Source organism: Pocillopora damicornis, chromosome 1 (genome assembly GCF_964200805.1).
Source record: "Pocillopora damicornis chromosome 1, jaPocDami1.2, whole genome shotgun sequence".
Classification (NCBI taxonomy): Eukaryota; Metazoa; Cnidaria; class Anthozoa; order Scleractinia; family Pocilloporidae; genus Pocillopora; species Pocillopora damicornis.
Genome location: NC_142670.1, coordinates 37,050,586 through 37,069,331, shown reverse-complemented (window position 1 = coordinate 37,069,331; position 18,746 = coordinate 37,050,586). Strand labels below are relative to the sequence as shown.

Below are 18,746 nucleotides of genomic sequence, written 5' to 3'. Positions count from 1 at the left end.
AGCGCTACACCATATGTGTGTACGCTGTACCATTCTACATTAAGCTGAGCCATTTGACGCAACGCTACACCGTTTGTGCGTACGCTGTGCTACTCGACGTTACCCTGAGCCGTTTAACTCAACGCTACACCGTTTGAGTACTGTATTGCAAATGAGTGCTAAGCTATTCGTAATTGAGCTAGTCCATTTCACAATCTCATGTTCCAACTCAACATGGGCTACTAGACCGTTTCTCATTTGGCTAAACTATTTATGTTTAGGGTGTTCTGTTTCACGAAGGAAAACTAGACTGTCTATAATTTGGCCATGCCATTCCTTTATTAGCTATGCTATCCTGCAGCTGATCCTTACACCATCTTTGTATTTGCTGATCTATTTGACATCCTTGTATTTTTGGTGGTGACGGCCGCCCATAGGATGCCCTGTTGATGACGCTAAATATTGCGGTGATGTAATAAAGTCATATGGTTACCACTCCCTGTCGCGAGCTCTCGATAGGGCCAGAATAACGATTAATCCCTAGCGGGTCGTAAGATGACTGACGCGGAGCACATCCGTGAAGTGTGTGGTGCGTGATTCACGTGGATCGCGTGACTTTCTCCTGACAGGAACAATACAAAATATAATGGGTTTTTTCAAAGATTGCCGAGAAGGGACAGATTTGGTACCGAGTTACATGCAAAACATCACAAGTTGAATGGAGGCCGCACGTTTATCAAGACAAGTCTACCTAGGAACTAATCTCTAAAAAAAATCCCTTTTTTTCGGACAAAGCAATGGAAAATTCAGACGCAGGTTTTATAATTAGTGATACCCAGGTAAGGAGAAATGTTTGTTCTCGGCTTTTGATGTTTTAATCGAGTGTGTTCAATTTGCTGTTCCGAATCATCCTTCTGTCATATGATCTTTCACATTGTTTTGAACTTGAATTGGCCCTATTTCATATTTTAATTTTCAAAGTTGAATTCGATTCAATATGAGCAGTCTTTGTCTAACATCTTCGAATAATCTAAATGGTTCAAATATGATTTCAATGGAACAGTCTGAAAACCTTTTTTTTTTGTATTGAGTTTGATTTCAACTACTTTGGGACTCGCAAACGATAGGAGGCGAAAGTCACTCAGAGTCTCAAATCGTCACAGTTTTAATCTCTAGGACTGGGACCGACAACAATTTTCATACACGGGTTTAACGCTTATAGAATCATTAGGCTGCATATTTTTCAAGAAATTTTTTGTACAATGGCGGAACCAGGGATTTCTTGATGGGAAGGGGGGAAGTGTGGTGTCTAAACTTTGATTCAGAAAACACTTTTTTTTGTCAATGTTTCCTTACTCGGAACTGGTTAGATCAAATGACCACCACAAACTATATAATATCAAGCCAAGCTTTAATAATTATTCGATCTAAAAGGAATACATTTATAATTCGCAATCAGAACAAACGCAAATCAAGTCTTAATCTCGTAGCTGAATTCAAAAACTTCAATGTAAACTTACTTCTGTAGCGGGTCGTTACAACAGTCTCACTTTACAGGTTAACAGATTCTCCAGGTAAGCGGATTTAGAGACAGAAAAAAATGATAACAAAATAACTTCTTTCTCACTTCGATGCCGGTGAAAAACTGACTTAAAACATAATAATCTAACGCTTTTAAATCAATGTATGGAATTAATGTCAATCACAATCTCGTCATTAAGTAAATCTGTCAACAAGAGGCAACGCCTATTTGATGAACAAACCAATCCTTTATTGATGTATCCATCAACTCGATCATTTATTTTCTTTTAGATTAAAACCTTAATAAGGTAAGAAATATTTGAAGACATATATTGTAATTACGTTAAGTTTAGCAGTAGTACGCGATCCTGTTGTTTAAAAAAATTGAGTTTAAACAAGTAGTGAAGAAACCCACAGGTCTGATGGGAGTAGGGTGCTGTAATAAAATATCCTCAACAGACGCACACCGATAAAGAATTCAACTTTTCTGAAAAGAGTTTCCGGTTTATGAAAGGGATGAATCTTTAAATCATTAAAAGTACATTTTGATTGAGAAAATAGGCTGTGAAACATGCACTCATTAAAACTCGACTTTAACACAATTGTCTTCACGCGACCTTGGAATGAAAAAAAAAAAAACTTCGTAATTTAATTTAACTCAAGTTGGCTGGCGCCAAGTCTAAAGTATCTTTTATTTTACTCCATCAAAAGAACGTGGTCTGGATAGAATTAAGCTGAACTTAAAGATATCAGTTGGATATTTTAACACAATTCCGTTAGTAAAACTCGACTTTCAGATAAATCTTGATTGTGTTATCCCTTTGTTTTTGGTCAGTTGTCGCTTGTTTGTCGTGAAGCTAAGAACATACCAGAGACTATTGGCAGGAAATATGGGAAAGTAGTCAAGATCTTGGACCTGAGCTCTAACGGACTGAGGTAAAACAAAAATTGCGCAGCAATAGCCGTTTTCGATAAGTTCAATTTATCCTCCTCCTTCCCCATCTGTCACGTTTTTTTCATTTACTGCTTCATATCCACAACGCCCAAAATGCTCACTGGGCGGTGACATACGGCGGTGCCCATAATCAGAGTTCGTCATAAGTTCTTAGTCTTTCCTGTAGGTCACGTTACCGAGATGTGCTGATGGAGAAGATCTGGGAGATGGTTTTACCGGGAACATTACTGAGTACCCTGCTACACGGGTTTCTTTGCCGTCCCTGGGGATCGGGAGACTACGCCCTTTTCAGCGGAACAAACAAATCGTGGCCAAATAAGAAAGTTTCCCAACACAAAGCTAACCTTTTGCTACCAATCAGACTCTTCTTTTGATTGCTTTTTTCATTATTATTTATTTATTTGCAGATCGTTGAACGGGTTGTACTGTTTCGAAAATCTGGAGGAACTCATTCTTGATAATAACCAGCTAGGAGATGATGTGGAAATTCCCGTAATGGCCAATTTACACACACTGACATTAAACAAAAACAATATATCCTTTTCATTTTAACTTGCACCCTGGATAGAGCGGCCCTGTAACTTGCCACAAACATATCCTTCAGGTGCTGATAACTGGCATCCTTCCCTTTGAGGCTATTGTCAAGAGAGGCCGATGTAAAACGTTTTCATCATTTTTTTCTTTTTTTCTTTCTTTGTTTGATCCTTAATTTTTAATACATATCCAATCTAGACGGATTCTTGGACAAAGTTTCCAAGAATTTACCTTCTCTGAAATATCTCAGCTTGCTTAGTAACCAGGCCTGCCCAAACGAACTGTCATTTTCCTACAGAGACGAGGAAGATTACCAGCGATACAGGTTACTTTTTTACTTCATCTTGATCTAACACCAAATTCTCATAATTGATTCAGACGAAAATGTGTAGCAGCTAGAGGGGAGAATTAACAGTTAGATCTTGGGAGTTAAAGGGTTAACTTCCACTTTTCTCAGGTTAGGTTAGCGACGAGTTGCTTGAAAATGTTTTTATCGTTGTTACAAAGTGAACAAACTATCTAAATGGAATGTATAAGTTATTTCCAAGATGCCCGGGAGTCCGGGACCTCTCTCTTTGAGTGCAAAGCCTTTGATATTAAAATCATTTTCACTCTTAAAAATAAGAAATCCCGTGCAAAATAATTTTCAGTTTATCGAGTGAGGTTTTAAGACTTGAGCTTTTGTCAACTTGAAGGGAGTGACCTGTTATGTTTCCGTCTTATCGTCATTGTTAACGGTGATAATGATGATGCTAATCAGTTGTGATTTTAATGACGCAAATGATAACGGTAATGATGATAACAATGTTGCTCTTAATAATGATTGTTTTGAAAAACGTTAATAACGATGACGATGACGTGACCACAATGCTAATGATATATGATGACGTTCGCTCGACTATATGACTTGTACAACATGAATTTTCTTTTATCTTTGATTCATTCTTCAGATATTATGTACTTCACCGACTGCCAAACTTAACATTTCTCGATTCAAGGCCTGTTAAAAAGGCAGAGAAAAGAGAGGCACAGAGGGTTGGTGCTTACATGAAGATCGTTGCTCCTTCACTAACCGACCTGGTAAGTTACAGAAAATTGTGACATTGAAACGTGTTTTCAAATATAGTACGCCCTCTGTGACCGTAGTATACCAATTTCATTGTGTTATAATTTTCTTGATTGACAGAAAGCTCAAATGCAAGAAAGCGTAGAAATATCAAGATTCACTCCACTACCTAGTACCACAAAGGCTCCTGGGAAACACAAGGGGACGTTTGGACGTATTCGGTACAACTACTCTGGAAAGAATTCTGAAGGCAACAGATTTATAAAAAATGCTCAGCTTTGAAGCTGAAAACTATTTTACAAGTTTTGTTGTAATTAAGGACCTTGTGCTTGGTGGGGTTAGATTCCATTCCTCTCATCACTAACTGAGTTCGAGCTTCGTACTTTAAGATACTGACCAATATTTCCCGCTCGGATTTAAGGCCCGCGCGCTCGCGCTTCGCATGGCATTCCTGTCATAACTCTATTTCAGACTATTCTTAGCAAATCAATTTTTCCTTGAGCATAGAAAATGCGCAGGATTCGCATTGATAGTATCGTTGTGTTATAAACTAGTACTGGTTTGTCCTATCTCCCCATTCAGCTTAATTGTCAAGGAGAAATTAAAAAAGAGAAAATATTTTAAAACCTTTTGGATAAAATAGAATGGAAAATCTAATTAAAACAGAAAGACTACGTGAACATCAATAAACTTCGTTACTGAAAATGAAAAGGTAGCATTGATTTATCTCCCCTCCCTCCAACCTGCCTCCCCATCCCCCCAGTGTACTTTCTTCTTGAGTTGTTCTGTCACGGTATAAGAGTAAGGTGATGTCATGCAAAAAACGTTTTTTATTTTTTATCAATAAACTCGAACTACAATGACAGTTTAAGCTTGTCATATGCTATTTCTAGGTTTATTTTAAAAAATGTTTTTTAATGCATTTTAAACAAAAGGCAAACTACAGCTGTATTGCTTACACCGCGCAACAAGGATCAGTCTACAGAATAAAAACGTCTAAATGGCCCTTCTCACTTCTTTTCTTACATGCATCTATTAGAGAAAAACTCAACCTATCAACAGCATTATATGGCGCATGTTGTCTAAGAGAATAAAAATTGTTAACATTATGAAACGAACTTGTTATGAAACTGTTCACTATACAAACTAAGATACAGCCAAATTATTAGTCTGAATATAATTAAGAGCAATACCAAACATTCGCCGTATCATTCATTTTAACCCTCGCTCCCAGATCCTCTCAGTAATTCTCCTTACTTTCTGCCATACGATCCTTATAATTTTAAGTAAGAGAACTTGGAATTGGATCAACTAATAATACCCAAAATTAATATTCGTCTATATTCTCATCACTTGTCTGCTTGATATTGTAATGATGATATAAGGAGAAATTCTGTCTTGGTCAATCATGGGAGTTAAAGGGTTAAGCCTGCCAAGTAAATGTTACATGCAATGCCCAGTTCAATATTTCTAATACACTAAAAACCGCAACTGCGCATGCACTCAGAAATTGACTTACAAAATTCATGCCATCAACTTTTACCTGAAATCTGTAATTGAAAAGAGGCCCCTGAAAAGTGACAAAGGAATTTAAATTTAAAATTGAAAATCGATGGAAATGTTCACGCCTAAGAGGACCCAAGGAAAAAAGAAATTATGCCTGGCACGCGAAGGTTTGAACGACAGTATTTCTACGCTCCTCTGGCCTACCCTTCAGGAACCTCTGAGTTTCATACTAAGTAAACAACTTAGGGACTAGCAATTTTTAACTCTTTGGGGGAGGAGGTGCTGTTTTAGAGGATTTTGGGGGGGGATTAGTCGTCGCTGACAAAGTGTAAAGGGGGGACTATAGAAATTTGGATGTCGATTAGCTGCCAGTGTGGGGGGGGGGGAGGGGGGGAGAGGGGGAGAGGGGAGGATCATGACAATTTTACACTCAGGCGGTATGATGCATATTTAGCAAAATATGAAATAGTTATTTATCTTAAAATAGCCAACCGTTCAGAGGGAAACCGCTTTACTACAATCATCTATTTAAAGTAACCAGAAATAGTGTATAAACTTTCACGAAGCAGAATAATCAGGTTAATGTTTATGGCGGGATTACGCAAACGAGGTGTGCTGACCAAGTGTACCTCCTACGTCACGTTTACGTTAAATATATATATAAAAAAAACTTTCGCTATGAGAGAAGGATCGCTAGAAAGGGAGGACGAACTCCCTTTCTTGATGAAAAGTCTTACATGAAAACATACGCCTTCCATATTGATGTCAGTCTTCTGCAAAATGTCAAGTCCACGTTGCAATGCCTTCAAAAAACTTCACGTTCAGGGTTTAACTGTAGAATGAAGGATGACAGGCAGTAGAGTCACTTTTAGGTATCACATCAATAATGCTTGAGTTTAGGCAAAAAATAAAACATCATTGATCATCTCTGTTTATAACATTGCTTCATTATAATGCGCGCTCTAATTGGCCAATATTTTATGAAAAAGAAATGGATGGTTCATAGAGATGGTTCAGGCTGACGTTATTGCGATTTCATCAGCACAGAAAAAGCGACTTTTCAGCGTGAAAAATGTCTCGCTATGTTATAAAAGCAGAGGACAATGTCTAGGGCATGTCCATCCAATTTGGGATGCTCTTGGATGGTTGGGAGAGCCCTTAGGTAGTTAGAGATGCTCTCATGCAGCTGCACCTCAGTTGAGCATCTCTTACGCTACCTTCGTGCTCTCTCAACTATCTGCGTGCATCCCGAATTGGATGGATGCATGCTGAACATTGTCCATTCCTTAAAAAATAGAATAATAATAATTTTAGTTGTTCTTCAAGTTGTCTTCAGTTTATCCTTTGCCTTAACCCCCAGACTGATCATGACAATTTGAACATAGAAAGAAATTAGGCTGTTACAAATTTTAGTCGGAAAGTTTCTGAATGTTTTGAGATCTCTTGAATGATTTCAGTCACCGCAAAAACACCATATACCATTGGTCATAATGGTTACAATTATATAGCTCAATTGGACTTTCGGCTTCCGTGCGTCGAATCAAAATGATTCTACAATGACAATTTATTTCTTTGGGGTAAATCTGTTTAAAATTCAGAAAAAAAGATTCAACAGAACGATCTCAAGAAATTTTCTCACACGAGTAAACATTAAAGCCTCGACAGCAACTATGAAATTCTGTAAGCTAATTTTTCAACCAAGGGCATTATTGTGTAATATACCAACCACCATGAAGAAGAAGTTTAATTGTTTCTAAAAGCACGTCTAACTTCCTTACAGGGTACGTGACCTCAAGAGACAAACAGATTAACATTTAAAAACTTCGGATTGAAAAAGAAAGTTGTACAGTCATGTATTTCTTCCATAACAGGCCGTTTTCCTCACTATGCTAACTTTTAAAAGCATTGATATCAAATTTCATCAACGTGAATGGTACAGTTATCAAAGTGAACGAGGATTAAGTTGCTGAAAACCGTCCATTATAAATATTTCGCAGGAAGTTAGAGCAGATATGTCCATAACATTTTGTCCAGAATTATTTCATTCTGATAGTCACATCTATAATTTTTGAACGCTTTAACTGAGCATGAGGACTGTTCGCAATGTGAATGAAGTAATCATTTAATGAATAAACGAGTGAGTGAAGGAATCAATAAAATTTACAATGAACGAAAGACTGATTTACTGAATGAATTAATTCTTTTCTAATGAAAATTGATTAACGTACCTGCATGTATACTCCACGGATGAGCCGGTGGAAGATTTCACGGAAGATATATCTACCCCACGATAATGTTGGTTATTTCTAAGACATCTCGCCTCGCCCTGTTTTTCCGCTCCCGAAAAAGTGGTAAACATATCCGTGGTTGAAAACGGTATGCAAAGCCATTTTTCCTGTCCCGCGGCGGTGGGTAGAGTTCCCGGAGAACACAATTTTTGGTTTGACTGTACAGCATTCAAAGTCTGATCTGTCTTATCATACCGGCATGTAGCGCCCGACGTCATTGGAGTCAGAAGAACGACTGTGCGACTATTAGCTCTCGGACACCTGAACTGGAAGCAAGCAACGCTGCCTGAACCCGAGGCAACGTTTTCTGGCATCCTGATGTGAAAGCCGAGAACAGTTTTGGCATCTGTATCATAGCTAGTGGCCATGAACAAAGTATTCTTGCCAGTTATTTTAACTTTGATAAAACAATATCCGCCTGTCGCCTGCGAGATCCACTCAGTACGCTTAACATTCTTTTTGAGCAATGCGTATTCCGGAATGGCGTTTTGAGGTGGCTTAAACACAAATTGTCTGCCTGATCCTGGCCCGTTTGCATCTTTTAAGGGCTTTTCACACGTCTGCCTTTCACTTCCACCATTCCAAGCGTCGTCGTAATAAATCGGCCCTCTTGGATTCACCAGGGCGCTATGAAACTCAAAAGATCCAATAGTCTCACCGTCGCCTTCAATTGATACGATGCTACCATTAACGTGTTTTATGTAATCTCTAATACTTTCATCAGGATCGTAATACTTGGAATCCTTTTCGGCCTGAAGGTAATAGTCCTTGTCTTTCCAAATCTCCATGCAAACCACGCCTTGATTTGTAGTGCGCTGAACGTATCCCTTGTTATCTTTGCGGATGGCTGTAATAACGACGTTATCCTCATCTGGATTGACTGTTACACGTAAGCCAACTATCTCATTGGGCCGATCAAAGTTAAGATATTCCTCAGCTATGGATGGTGTCACAGTTCCTGTAAGAAAGATTCTGTTGGTTCGTTTTCGTCTACGTTTGCTTCCATCTTCGAGAGAAAAATCCCCAGCCTCTCTCCACCGTCCCGTCTTCCGGTCAAGCCAGTAAAGTTTGACGGAGGCATTACCTTCAGAAACGGTCAAGTTAAGTTTTTCTGGATCTAGGTACACCTTCATGGGCTTTGACATAACTAGAGGTTTACCGTTATCATCCTCCATATTGAGCTTAATCATACCATACGTCTCAAGGATTTCTTCTTGGCCGTCTTCACTCACGGTGGTAAAATCTCCAGGAGCTGTCAAGATGTCAGAGAGGTTACGTGGATCAGTGACACTGACTGAGGCCTTAGCATTTCCCCGGAAAACTGAGCCATCCTCAGTCAGGAGGGAGTTTTCGGGAAGCTCAAGATCAGCAAAGCTATCGAGGTTACCTCCTAACGGCAAATCCAATGGTTCCGAGGCGTTAAAAATGAGAGGCTTTGGTTTCTCTCGCAGTGTAACCTTATACATTGCTTTCTGTCCTTCGTTTACAATGAAAATTTTGTCTTCCTCTTCAAATTTCTTAAAAATGTGATCTTTAAAAGTCACTATCGCTCTCTTTGTATCTCGTGGAACAGAAATTGAAAACATTCCATCAACATCCGTTCTATCGACTTGTTTATCATTAAAAAACAAATCTACAAATTTCGCCGCTTTACCATCTTGACCAACAGTAACACCTTCCATTATTGTTTGTTCGTCGATACACTGGTCACAACCACAGGTTTTTATTTTGGAAAGAGTGAATGACATGAAAGCTCCACACCTTACAAGGACGTTATCAAAAGAGCGAGGCCCACAGCATTGCAGAGGCTCTGAACAAGAAGAATTAAAGGTGTCTTTCCTCTTCACACATGCAACACGCTCACATTCTCCCACGTCTAAGACTGTAATGTTTGTGCCGTTTAAAACGCAACCAGGGGGTAGCGTCTGGTTTTTGGAAATAGGCGCTGAGGGGCATGAATCATCCGACCTTGCTGAAAATAAAAAAAAAATTATACATCATAAAAATGACGTGATTAATCATTAAAGTGACAATTTCCTCGATTGTGATTGGTTTAAAATTCCTATTTTCCACCAATTCACTTGCCAAGTTCCTATCGGACAATTTGTTATAGGACAGTTTGTTATCCATGGGACAGTCCAGTAAGCCAATCACCTTAAAAGTTGTAATTTACATCAACCAATCACATTCAAAGTTGTAGTCAGTTAAATCAACCGATCACAACCTCGGTTTCAATCACCATAGAAACAGACTCCTAAATTGGGGCTTTCTTCAAAATGGAATTTATTTTCCCTTGTACAATGACAATATTCTAGAAAACAGTAGTGATTTTTAGCATTTTAAAATGACTTTTAGATGATCATTTAAACGAGTTTTTAGATAAAATTGTAATTTTTATGATTCAATGGCTGCGCGGTCGTCCGATTTTGTTATCATTTCAGACCGAATTGGACCCCTCTCAGTCCTATATTACCATTATATACACACTGCATTCATTTGGCGAACAATTCCTTGCCCTCAAGTCCGTCACTTATTCATTTGCATGGAGCTCAAGATTTCTTTATCACTCAATGTGGAGTCTTGTGAAGAATTGACGCCATATAAGATAATATAAGTGCAGGAAATCCCACGAAAGCGAGACAATTTCTTAATTAGTGGGTACAATTGCTGTTTTGAAAGTATTTTATACGATGTACTAAGCACAAGGGGAGGATCGAAGCTGATTTGTAGCCATGAACGCGATTATGATTAGCTGCATCATTCTAGTTTTGCAGATTTGTCAAGTAACGGACGAAGAACACTTACCCACGACTTTCAACTCCGCCACTTCAGAGAATTCGGAGCCAAACTGATTTACCACACGACAACGGAAACTTCCATTTAGACCAGCGACGTCACTTATGTCAAGAGTGTTGTTATAATTGTACAACTCTTTGTAGATGACGTTGTTCTCCTTAAACCTAAAGTGAAAAAAAAGCGTCACAGAGAAGCGTTACTCCAAATTTTCTATGGGAAAACACCGTTTTCCTTCGTGTTTATGAAAATTTCGCTTTGGGAATATCAAATTTCTGCTTCCCATAATTTAGAAACAAAAACCTGTCAACAAGTGCGTCATTGATCATGGAGTTGACGTCCCCTATAAATGATCCCTCAAGACGTTTGTTATTTCATTATGAGTGAATTAACAAAATACTGAGCATCGAGTCCTGCTTTTAAACTAATTGATCATTTTTAAGCCTAAAATGGAAATCCACAGAATGAACATTCAGTGAGTCTTGGCGAATTCTTTAACTCAATATTTGAACTGAGTTTTCAATTTTGGACAAAATAGAATGCCAATTACACTGGAAGGCAAGAAATTGGCTTGTAGAGGGCTTTTGTGAAATAATCGTTGTTGCCATCAACAACAGCATAAATGAATCCTCTCTGTCAGCTTCGCGAGATTCTATCCGCTCAATATTAGAGCTTTTCAAGGGCTTAGATTGATTCATTCTTACTCGATAAAGCTTTAAACTCGTGGCTCACATTTCGCCTAGTTAGCTATTGATTTTTTTAAGGAATACGTATAGGCGATGGCTTGTTTTTTCTCAAATCCTTTCATAGTTTTGATTACTTGGTAACAGGACTTCGTGTTGCCAAATTCGGTCGGTAATCACACTCGTGATAACAAATCGGAAAACCGCGAAGCGGGAGTCCGATTTTGTTGATAACTCGTATGATTACAGACCGAATTAGATCCTACTTAGATCTATTGTCATCATGTATTCAACAAGTGATGGTGAAAATTTGGTAAGTTGATTATTAATTGTAAAACATATATTTCCTCTTACAGTACTGATCACGGGCCATTTATTAAACCTTTTACTCTAATGAGTGACCAACACAGAATTTCTTCTACCAATATCAATATAATATCAATTTCAAGTAGACAAGTGACGAGAATAAAGGAAAATATCTATTAGGGGTTATTAGTTGATCCAATAGCAAAATCTCAGAGCGAACATCATGGGTATAATAGAGATGGTAAGTTATGAGCTCGGTAAAGAATTAAGAAAGATGTTTTTTCATCTTGTCACGAGCGTGGGGCAAAGAAAAATTCTGAGTCCCCATGAGGAATCGAACCTCAGACCTTCGGATTCCGCGCTCCGATGCTCTACCACTGAGCCACAGAGACTCTACGGTGAGCGAGGTCTATTACGAAGTTCATATGACACGCGTCCTGCATACTGCGTAATGTTTGTAGATAGAAATAATAGAGATGGTAAGTTATGAGCTCGGTAAAGAATTAAGAAAGAGGTTTTTTCGCGCTCACCGTAGAGTCTCTGTGGCTTATGAATTTTATCCTCCTTTAGTAAGGATATTAGTCAGCGTACACATTTAAGCTGTTCACTGTAAGTGGTTTTAGTAGTGATAAATGTTTGAACAAGGATATAATTAAAGATTCACAGTGTCAGTGATATTCAAGATTCATTCAAAGCATGCACAAGCCTTAACACTCAGTTTCCTCGAAGCTGGAGAGCAGTGTCAGACGATTTCACAAATACTCGAGGGCAAAATCGCCTTAACTATAATTTGAAAACATCAATAGCCAACAAACTGCACAGTGGTTTAGAGGCCATGTTATAAGGAATTGGATTGTTTTGAGCCAATCTTCAAGTGTAGAGTACTTACCACTCAATTTCCGGTGGAGGATTCCCTTTTCCATCACAACAAAATGTAACAGCCTGACCAGGCATGCGTATCTTACTTTTAGGATGAACGGTAACAAATGGCGGGACTGCATAAAAAAGTAATGTATTTTTTAAATACCTGTTGGATAAAACTGAATTTTGCTAATTTTCTAACTTTTAGAGACTATTTCTAGTACATGTAAAGTGCAGTCTTTTATCCTTTTGCCTTCAGTCCCTCCTTTAATCAGCCACTCCTCCATTCATTCAGTCATACATTCAATTTATTCTTTCATTCAGTCGTTCAGTCAACCAGTCAATCAGTCATTCAGTCAGTCAACTAGTAAGCCAGTCAGCCAGTCAGCCAGTCAGCCAGTCAGCCAGTCAGCCAGTCAGCCAGTCAGCCAGTCAGCCAGTCAGTCAGTCAATCAGCCAGTCAACTAGTGAGTCAGTCTATCAGTCAACTAGTCAGCCGGTCAGTCAGTCAATCAGTGGGTCAGTCAATCAGTCAATCAGCCAGCCAATCAGTCAGTCAGGCAGTCAACTAGTCAGTCAGTCAGCCAGTCAACCTGTCAGTCAGTCGGTCAATCAGTAAGTAAGTCAGTCGGTCAATCAGTAAGTCAGTCGGTCAATCAGTAAGTAAGTCAGTCAATCAGTAAGTCAGTCAGTCAATCAGTCTTTCCATTAGTCAGTCAGTCAGTCCTTCCATCAGTCAATCAGCTGGTGAGCTAATTAGACAGTCAGTCAGTGAAATGAATAAAGGGGGTAGGTTTCTAAATAAAACTGTGGTACTGCGTCGGTTGGAGAGTAGTGAGCAAGTAATTGAGTGTTAACAACTGAGTTGAACACGTAAATTGGTCACCGTAAAGAGTTAAAAGGCTGAGGTTTCGAGTGTTAGCACTTCGTCAGAGCGAGTGGATTCTCAATCGCTCTGACGAAGTGCCAACACTCGAAACCTCAGCCTTTTAACTCTTTACGGTGACCAATTTACGTTTTCAACTCTGTTGTTAACACTAAATTACCTGTTACAGTCCGTCAGTCAGCCAGTCAATTAGTCAGTCAACAAGTCAGTAAGTCAGTCAATAGGTATGTCAGTGCTTTGATGAGTTAATAGTTGGGACCCTTAGTAGATCAGTAGGTCAACAAGTCTGTTATGTGCGGGTCAGAAGGCCAGTAAGTTCCAGTCTCAGCGTGTATATAGTCCGCTAGTGAGTTAGGTTGTCTTTGAGTCTATGGTGTAAGAGGTCAGTAACTCTGTAAGTCTACCTGCCATTGAGTTTGAAAGTTGCCTTATGGTCTCTAATTCAGCAGGTCAGTAAATAATTCTGCTAGCCGAACGAAGTTAAATTAATTCAATTGGTGATGCGACCATCGTGGTTAGAAGGGACAGGGCTGGGACAGACAAAGAGTAAAAGAGAGATGATTGAGGATGGAGACGCAAACTCTATCCAATAATGAGATTATCTTCTTTTAAGTTAAAAGCAAACTATATTAAACAGACATTGAGCTTAACCACTAAAAAATTATGGGTTAGGCACATACCTGCAAACTCTAACTTTACAGTAATCGTAGCCATCGTTGGAGTCAGTACATTGGCTTTTTCCCTCACGGGAACAAACCCAGATTTTTGCAGCAGTAGTTCCTGCTCATCCGCGCAGACACCTAGAGTCGCGAAGTGTCCACTGGCGTTCGTCTGTGCAAGGATTTTATATGGTGTCTCTGCCAGTGATATGTTTACTTCTGACAGTGGCACGTTCTCTATTGTCAAAACTCGGCCGGAAAGAACGTGGTGATGACATGTACATGCGTCACAGGCGTCATTCAGAGTTCCATTGGTGCAGTTTCTTGAACAATCTTAAGTGATGATAAGATGAAAATTATCTCTTTATTGTAAATTGACTTAAAAATGAAAAAAGTCCCATGTCTAATTGTTTTTAAGTCTGGGCATTGCCGGGCTAAAACAAAAAGCAGTGGAGCACAGCAACCAAATTTAACATAAACAAACAACAGTCTACATTCTTTGTGGTTGCTTCCTTTTAATTGAATCTAGTAAATGCTATATTCAGCAAGAAATCTGCATCAAATGTTTTCTCTCTCTTTAATTGCTACATGTCAACGTTAACTTGAGCATCGTGGTGATCTTCACATGATCACCGATCTGGCGAAGCTTTAAAACATGTAAGGGGAGGAGGGGCTCATTATGGTACACCAAACCTAGCCGTCACTCAAATTTCCAAAAATGACTCTTGCGATCTTTAACAGTATCTAAGAAGGCCATCTGACAACATCATATCATTTTACCGACAAATAACTTCATCTTATTTCACCTTAAAATAGTAAAATAGAATAATAATAGAAATTTAAATCAAACCAAGAGAAGAAAATGCGCAATCCTGATGATACAATTTATAAAAAGACTACGTTTTAAGGAAGCAGCAGGTGTTCCCCCCGATTGATCTCCCGCCCCAGAAGAAATTCATAAGGAAGTCTACAGAATCTACATTAAGAGGAAACTAGTCACTCATTCCCCGACAGCATCTTAGAATTGCAAGCAACAATTTCGGGAAAAATAATGTCATAATATATTCCAAGAGAACATGTCTACCTGGGCAGTTCCATTCTGCACATGACACAGTCTGCGAAGATTTTCCAGCGCAGGAGATAGGAGCAAAAACTCTCCCCTTATTAATGGCCACGCATGTTCTGTCACGATATCGTGAACCAGTACCACATGTTTTGGTGCAATCACTCCACGAGCTCCATCGAGACCACTTAGATTCTGAAATTGATGTAGTATTAGATTGCTAGCAAAATGGGTATGACGGCTTTATTCGTACAGGCCTGAATTTTTTTCTGGCCTTATTTTCACTACTGCTCAAGTAGTGTTCATTGCTTCAAAGATAGCTTTCATATTCACATCTCTACCTGCAGTTCAGATATATGACTTTCATAAAGGGGTAAGTTTCTAAAGAAACTGTGGTGCTGCGTCGGTGGGAGAGTATAGCAGGTAATTTAGTGTTAACAAATGGGTTGAAAACTTAAATTAGCCACCGTAAAGGGTAAAAAAGCTGACGTTTCGAGCGTTAGCCCCTCGTCAGCGAAGAGCTAACGCTCGAAACGTCAGCTTTTTTACCCTTTACGGTGGCTAATTTAAGTTTTCAACCCATTTGTTAACACTAAATTACCTGATATGACTTTCATATACTCCTTGTCGTTTATTCACCACTTCACGGGTTTATTTGAAACCTACATAATGACCAGCTCCCAGTTGGCTAGTTATCTCAGTTGGTAGAACACTACACAGGTATCGCAAAGGTCATGGGTTTAAATCCAGTACAGGCCTGAATTTTTTTCAGGCCTTATTTTCCCTGCTGCTAAAATAGTGTTCATTGCTGCGAAGATCGCTTTCATATTCACGAGTTTATTAGTGTTTTTTATATCCTTAATCAAAACAGGAAGAAGAATGTTCAATTTAATTTATGTCCTCTTCTTTACGCAGCTGCATTTGATACAGCTTATAATATTGTAGGAGAAAGAAGGCAAAAAGGAAATGTAAAAACCAGGGACAAAATATCAATTTCAACTCAGAGAACATATGAGCAAGAGTGACTGAATGATCAACCATTTTTTTCTTTTATTTGTTTCTTTGTTATTAAGAGACAAGCAACCGACTTCAGTGTTGTGACTAATGGTCTGTATTACGTGACTAAAGCTAGTGTCACATTTTCACAAGTGGGTGTATTGTCATAAATCTGACACACGAAATGGCAATGAAATCATAATACAAATCTTAAAACGCAAAAATTAAAAAGACCACATTGAAAGATCCATGTTTGATTGATGATGACTTACTAGCTTCGGTCACAGGAATACAGCCTCAATTACGAAACAATTCTTCAATACCACTTGTAAGTAAAAGTATTACCTTAACATTCTTACTTCCGATTTCCATCACTCAGAAGAATAAAGAATTTCAGACGCACCTTTGTTAGGCAAAAGATTCGCGATAACGGTCGGGTCAGCCACACTGCTGACTGAGCGTACTTCACTTGTCGATGTTATTATTGAAGAAACACTCATTCTCGTTTTCTTTGTGCTTAATGACACAATACTTGATAGCGAGGGTGTCTGAACTTTCTCAGAGACCGCCGACATAGCTTTTGGTGAAGGTGTTGTATTCGACGATACCAGTGATGAGGTGGCACCTGCAAAGAAATTGGAATATAAAGCACGGTCTCCTTAAACTCTGGCTGCTGAGCGAGTCTTTGACCTCAAAATACAACATGGGCGATTACCTTTGATGACTATGTATATGTTTATACTGTATTTCCTCACTCAGGGGAATTGAAATAAGATACAAACTATAAAAACAACAGTATCCACCCGTAATATAAGTTGCAGATTGAGTTTCAGACAACAGCCCTGAAACTTAACTAAATATGTATGACCTTAAGACTCAAATGACTTGAGTCACGGTAAGGCTACCATGACATTATTTGGCGACAAACCTGGTTTCTTCTTCTTTGTTGTGGCACAGATGGCCATGGAAGATCGACTCAGTTACGTCTGATAGTGAACAGATGAAGAACCTTCGGTAGTCGGTGAAAACAAGCCTACTTGTTTCCATGTCAAAGTGTTGAAAATAGACCCCAAAATCAAAATTATAACAATAATGGCAATGATATGGTAATAATAACAATAAGAACTAAAATAATGACCATAGTCATATCAGAAGAATGATTTGCCTTATCCCTAAGTATTTCAATAAATTTAGCAGTAATGAGGCTGTTAAACGAATGACTCTAACCTTGGAAAACAGATGTTCTAGTTGTTACGCCAACAGCAACTTCGGATTTAGTTCTGCTGTCTAATTCTTTACCGTTCGGTTGCTCTTGAATGTTTTCTAATAAAGATAAAGATACAATGATTTTTATTATTCTTTCCTTTGGGACTACTGAGAAGTGAAATATAGCTATCAACAAAATTTAGCGACCTCAGTTAAACAGTAAAGGTTTGATCCACCTTTGGTATCAGCTGTCCTTTGATTTTGTATCCTAAAGCTGAATGGACGGTAACAATCAAAATTTACCCCAAGATCCTTCGTATTAAACAAGCCAGCCGTAAGAATGTTGGATTTTTTATGTAATGAGTATGCGCTCACAATCAGGGGAACATAGATTTACACAAACAATTTGCCATCCTTAGGAAATGTCGTGGGAAATTTTAATGCTTAATTTACGAACTGCTCTTTATCCAAGAAAAGAAACCTTTAAACTGAACACAGTCAATCTGACTCATTTAAAGCAAAACTATTTATAACTTAATTAACACTCTCTATGTTCCACATTGTAGAGCTTTTAATCATACGCAACGAAACTTTCAAACGCATTCGTAGCATAAGGAGAACTCACAGGAATCTGACTTTAGAATTTAGAAATGATGAACTAACGAGTCATCGAAACGTCATTCGAAATTATTATCGCTGATTTTGATTCTTAACAATTTGTCTAAAGCCTCAATTGTTATAATTAATATACTACTCTGTTATTTTCTTTCAGTACATTTACTGATCAAGAATTTGCATCACAATGAGCAATGAATAGATAACACAACTTACCACTGGAGCTTTCAGGTTTCCCCTTGCCTCTCATGTAGGTGGGAATCAATACAGCAAGAAGGACTCCCACCACCACTAAAATAATAGCAACCAGAAGTGCTATAAGCAAACGCCTTTTTGGACTGGAGGACTGTGACATCGCCACAATATACTTATTCTTGCGCGGATTTCTGTTCCCCGAAGGCTTCATTTCTTTCATTTTTCCTTCAAGTGGACGGGATGTAAAGAATAATAAGCATTAATGGAGTTATTCGTCTGATCACTTTCGGAAGCTCAAGGGCGTGAAGCGTTAAAGCAAAATTTCTGTAGTTATAAATGCTAAAAACGGTTTCGTAATTTTTGACTTGAATTCTCTTATAGTTCGATTTTACTTTTCCTCAAAAGTACTTACCTGATATTAGAGAGGAAAGCTCTTCAAAGACACGTGAGCATCAACTCCAACAAGCGATGGAAGCAACTGTAAAGTCGGAAGCAACTCTTAAGTGTTATATTTCCAAAGGAAACATAATACTGTACAGTTGCTTCCGAAAAATTTAAGTCCGCTAATGCTGAAACAGTCAAAGTTAACATGACTAAACATTAACTTCCTTAAGCAGTTTGATTGTTTTTGAGT

General features: G+C 38.5%; 2 protein-coding genes and 1 non-coding gene across 4 annotated transcripts; 1 reads left to right on the top strand and 2 right to left on the bottom strand.

Moving 5' to 3' along the window:
- Positions 1-416: 416 nt before the first annotated feature.
- On the top strand, positions 417-4,766 carry LOC113672478 (leucine-rich melanocyte differentiation-associated protein-like). Of its 2 annotated transcripts, none has more exons than XM_089209513.1 (6): positions 417-818; positions 2,336-2,436; positions 2,863-2,988; positions 3,174-3,314; positions 3,940-4,069; positions 4,176-4,766. In XM_089209513.1, the coding sequence occupies exons 1-6, from the start codon at positions 777-779 to the stop codon at positions 4,335-4,337; spliced, it is 702 nt and encodes a 233-aa protein (XP_089065639.1). In that variant the 5' UTR covers positions 417-776; the 3' UTR covers positions 4,338-4,766. The 2 variants fall into 2 exon arrangements, with proteins under 2 accessions (XP_089065639.1, XP_089065643.1); XM_089209517.1 differs by having other exon boundaries at positions 2,863-2,995; positions 3,181-3,314.
- Positions 4,767-5,981: 1,215 nt separating this feature from the next.
- On the bottom strand, positions 5,982-18,331 carry LOC149053616 (cartilage intermediate layer protein 1-like). Its single transcript, XM_089183443.1, has 9 exons — positions 18,134-18,331; positions 17,321-17,419; positions 16,500-16,721; positions 15,122-15,295; positions 14,059-14,370; positions 12,521-12,626; positions 10,655-10,809; positions 7,790-9,821; positions 5,982-6,393 (listed from the first exon to the last, which is right to left on the bottom strand). Exons 1-9 carry the CDS (start codon positions 18,321-18,323, stop codon positions 6,390-6,392), a joined length of 3,294 nt encoding a protein of 1,097 aa, XP_089039569.1. The 5' UTR covers positions 18,324-18,331; the 3' UTR covers positions 5,982-6,389.
- Trnar-gcg (transfer RNA arginine (anticodon GCG)) lies at positions 11,951-12,023 on the bottom strand. The gene has a single exon. It is a non-coding gene; the product is annotated as a tRNA-Arg (tRNA).
- Positions 18,332-18,746: the final 415 nt, after the last annotated feature.

Bases quoted from the DNA above. Each gene is read 5' to 3' on its own strand.
- LOC113672478 (XM_089209513.1), top strand. From the start codon at position 777: ATGGAAAATTCAGACGCAGGTTTTATAATTAGTGATACCCAG. The intron at 2,989-3,173 runs TATATCCTTTTC...TAATTTTTAATA, and splicing joins CTGACATTAAACAAAAACAA to CATATCCAATCTAGACGGAT. The intron at 4,070-4,175 runs GTAAGTTACAGA...CTTGATTGACAG, and splicing joins CTCCTTCACTAACCGACCTG to AAAGCTCAAATGCAAGAAAG.
- LOC149053616 (XM_089183443.1), bottom strand. From the start codon at position 18,323: ATGAAGCCTTCGGGGAACAGAAATCCGCGCAAGAATAAGTATATTGTG. The intron at 15,296-16,499 runs GTGCGTCTGAAA...CATCAATTTCAG, and splicing joins GAATCTTTTGCCTAACAAAG to AATCTAAGTGGTCTCGATGG. The intron at 12,627-14,058 runs GTATGTGCCTAA...TTTTTTATGCAG, and splicing joins TGTAAAGTTAGAGTTTGCAG to TCCCGCCATTTGTTACCGTT.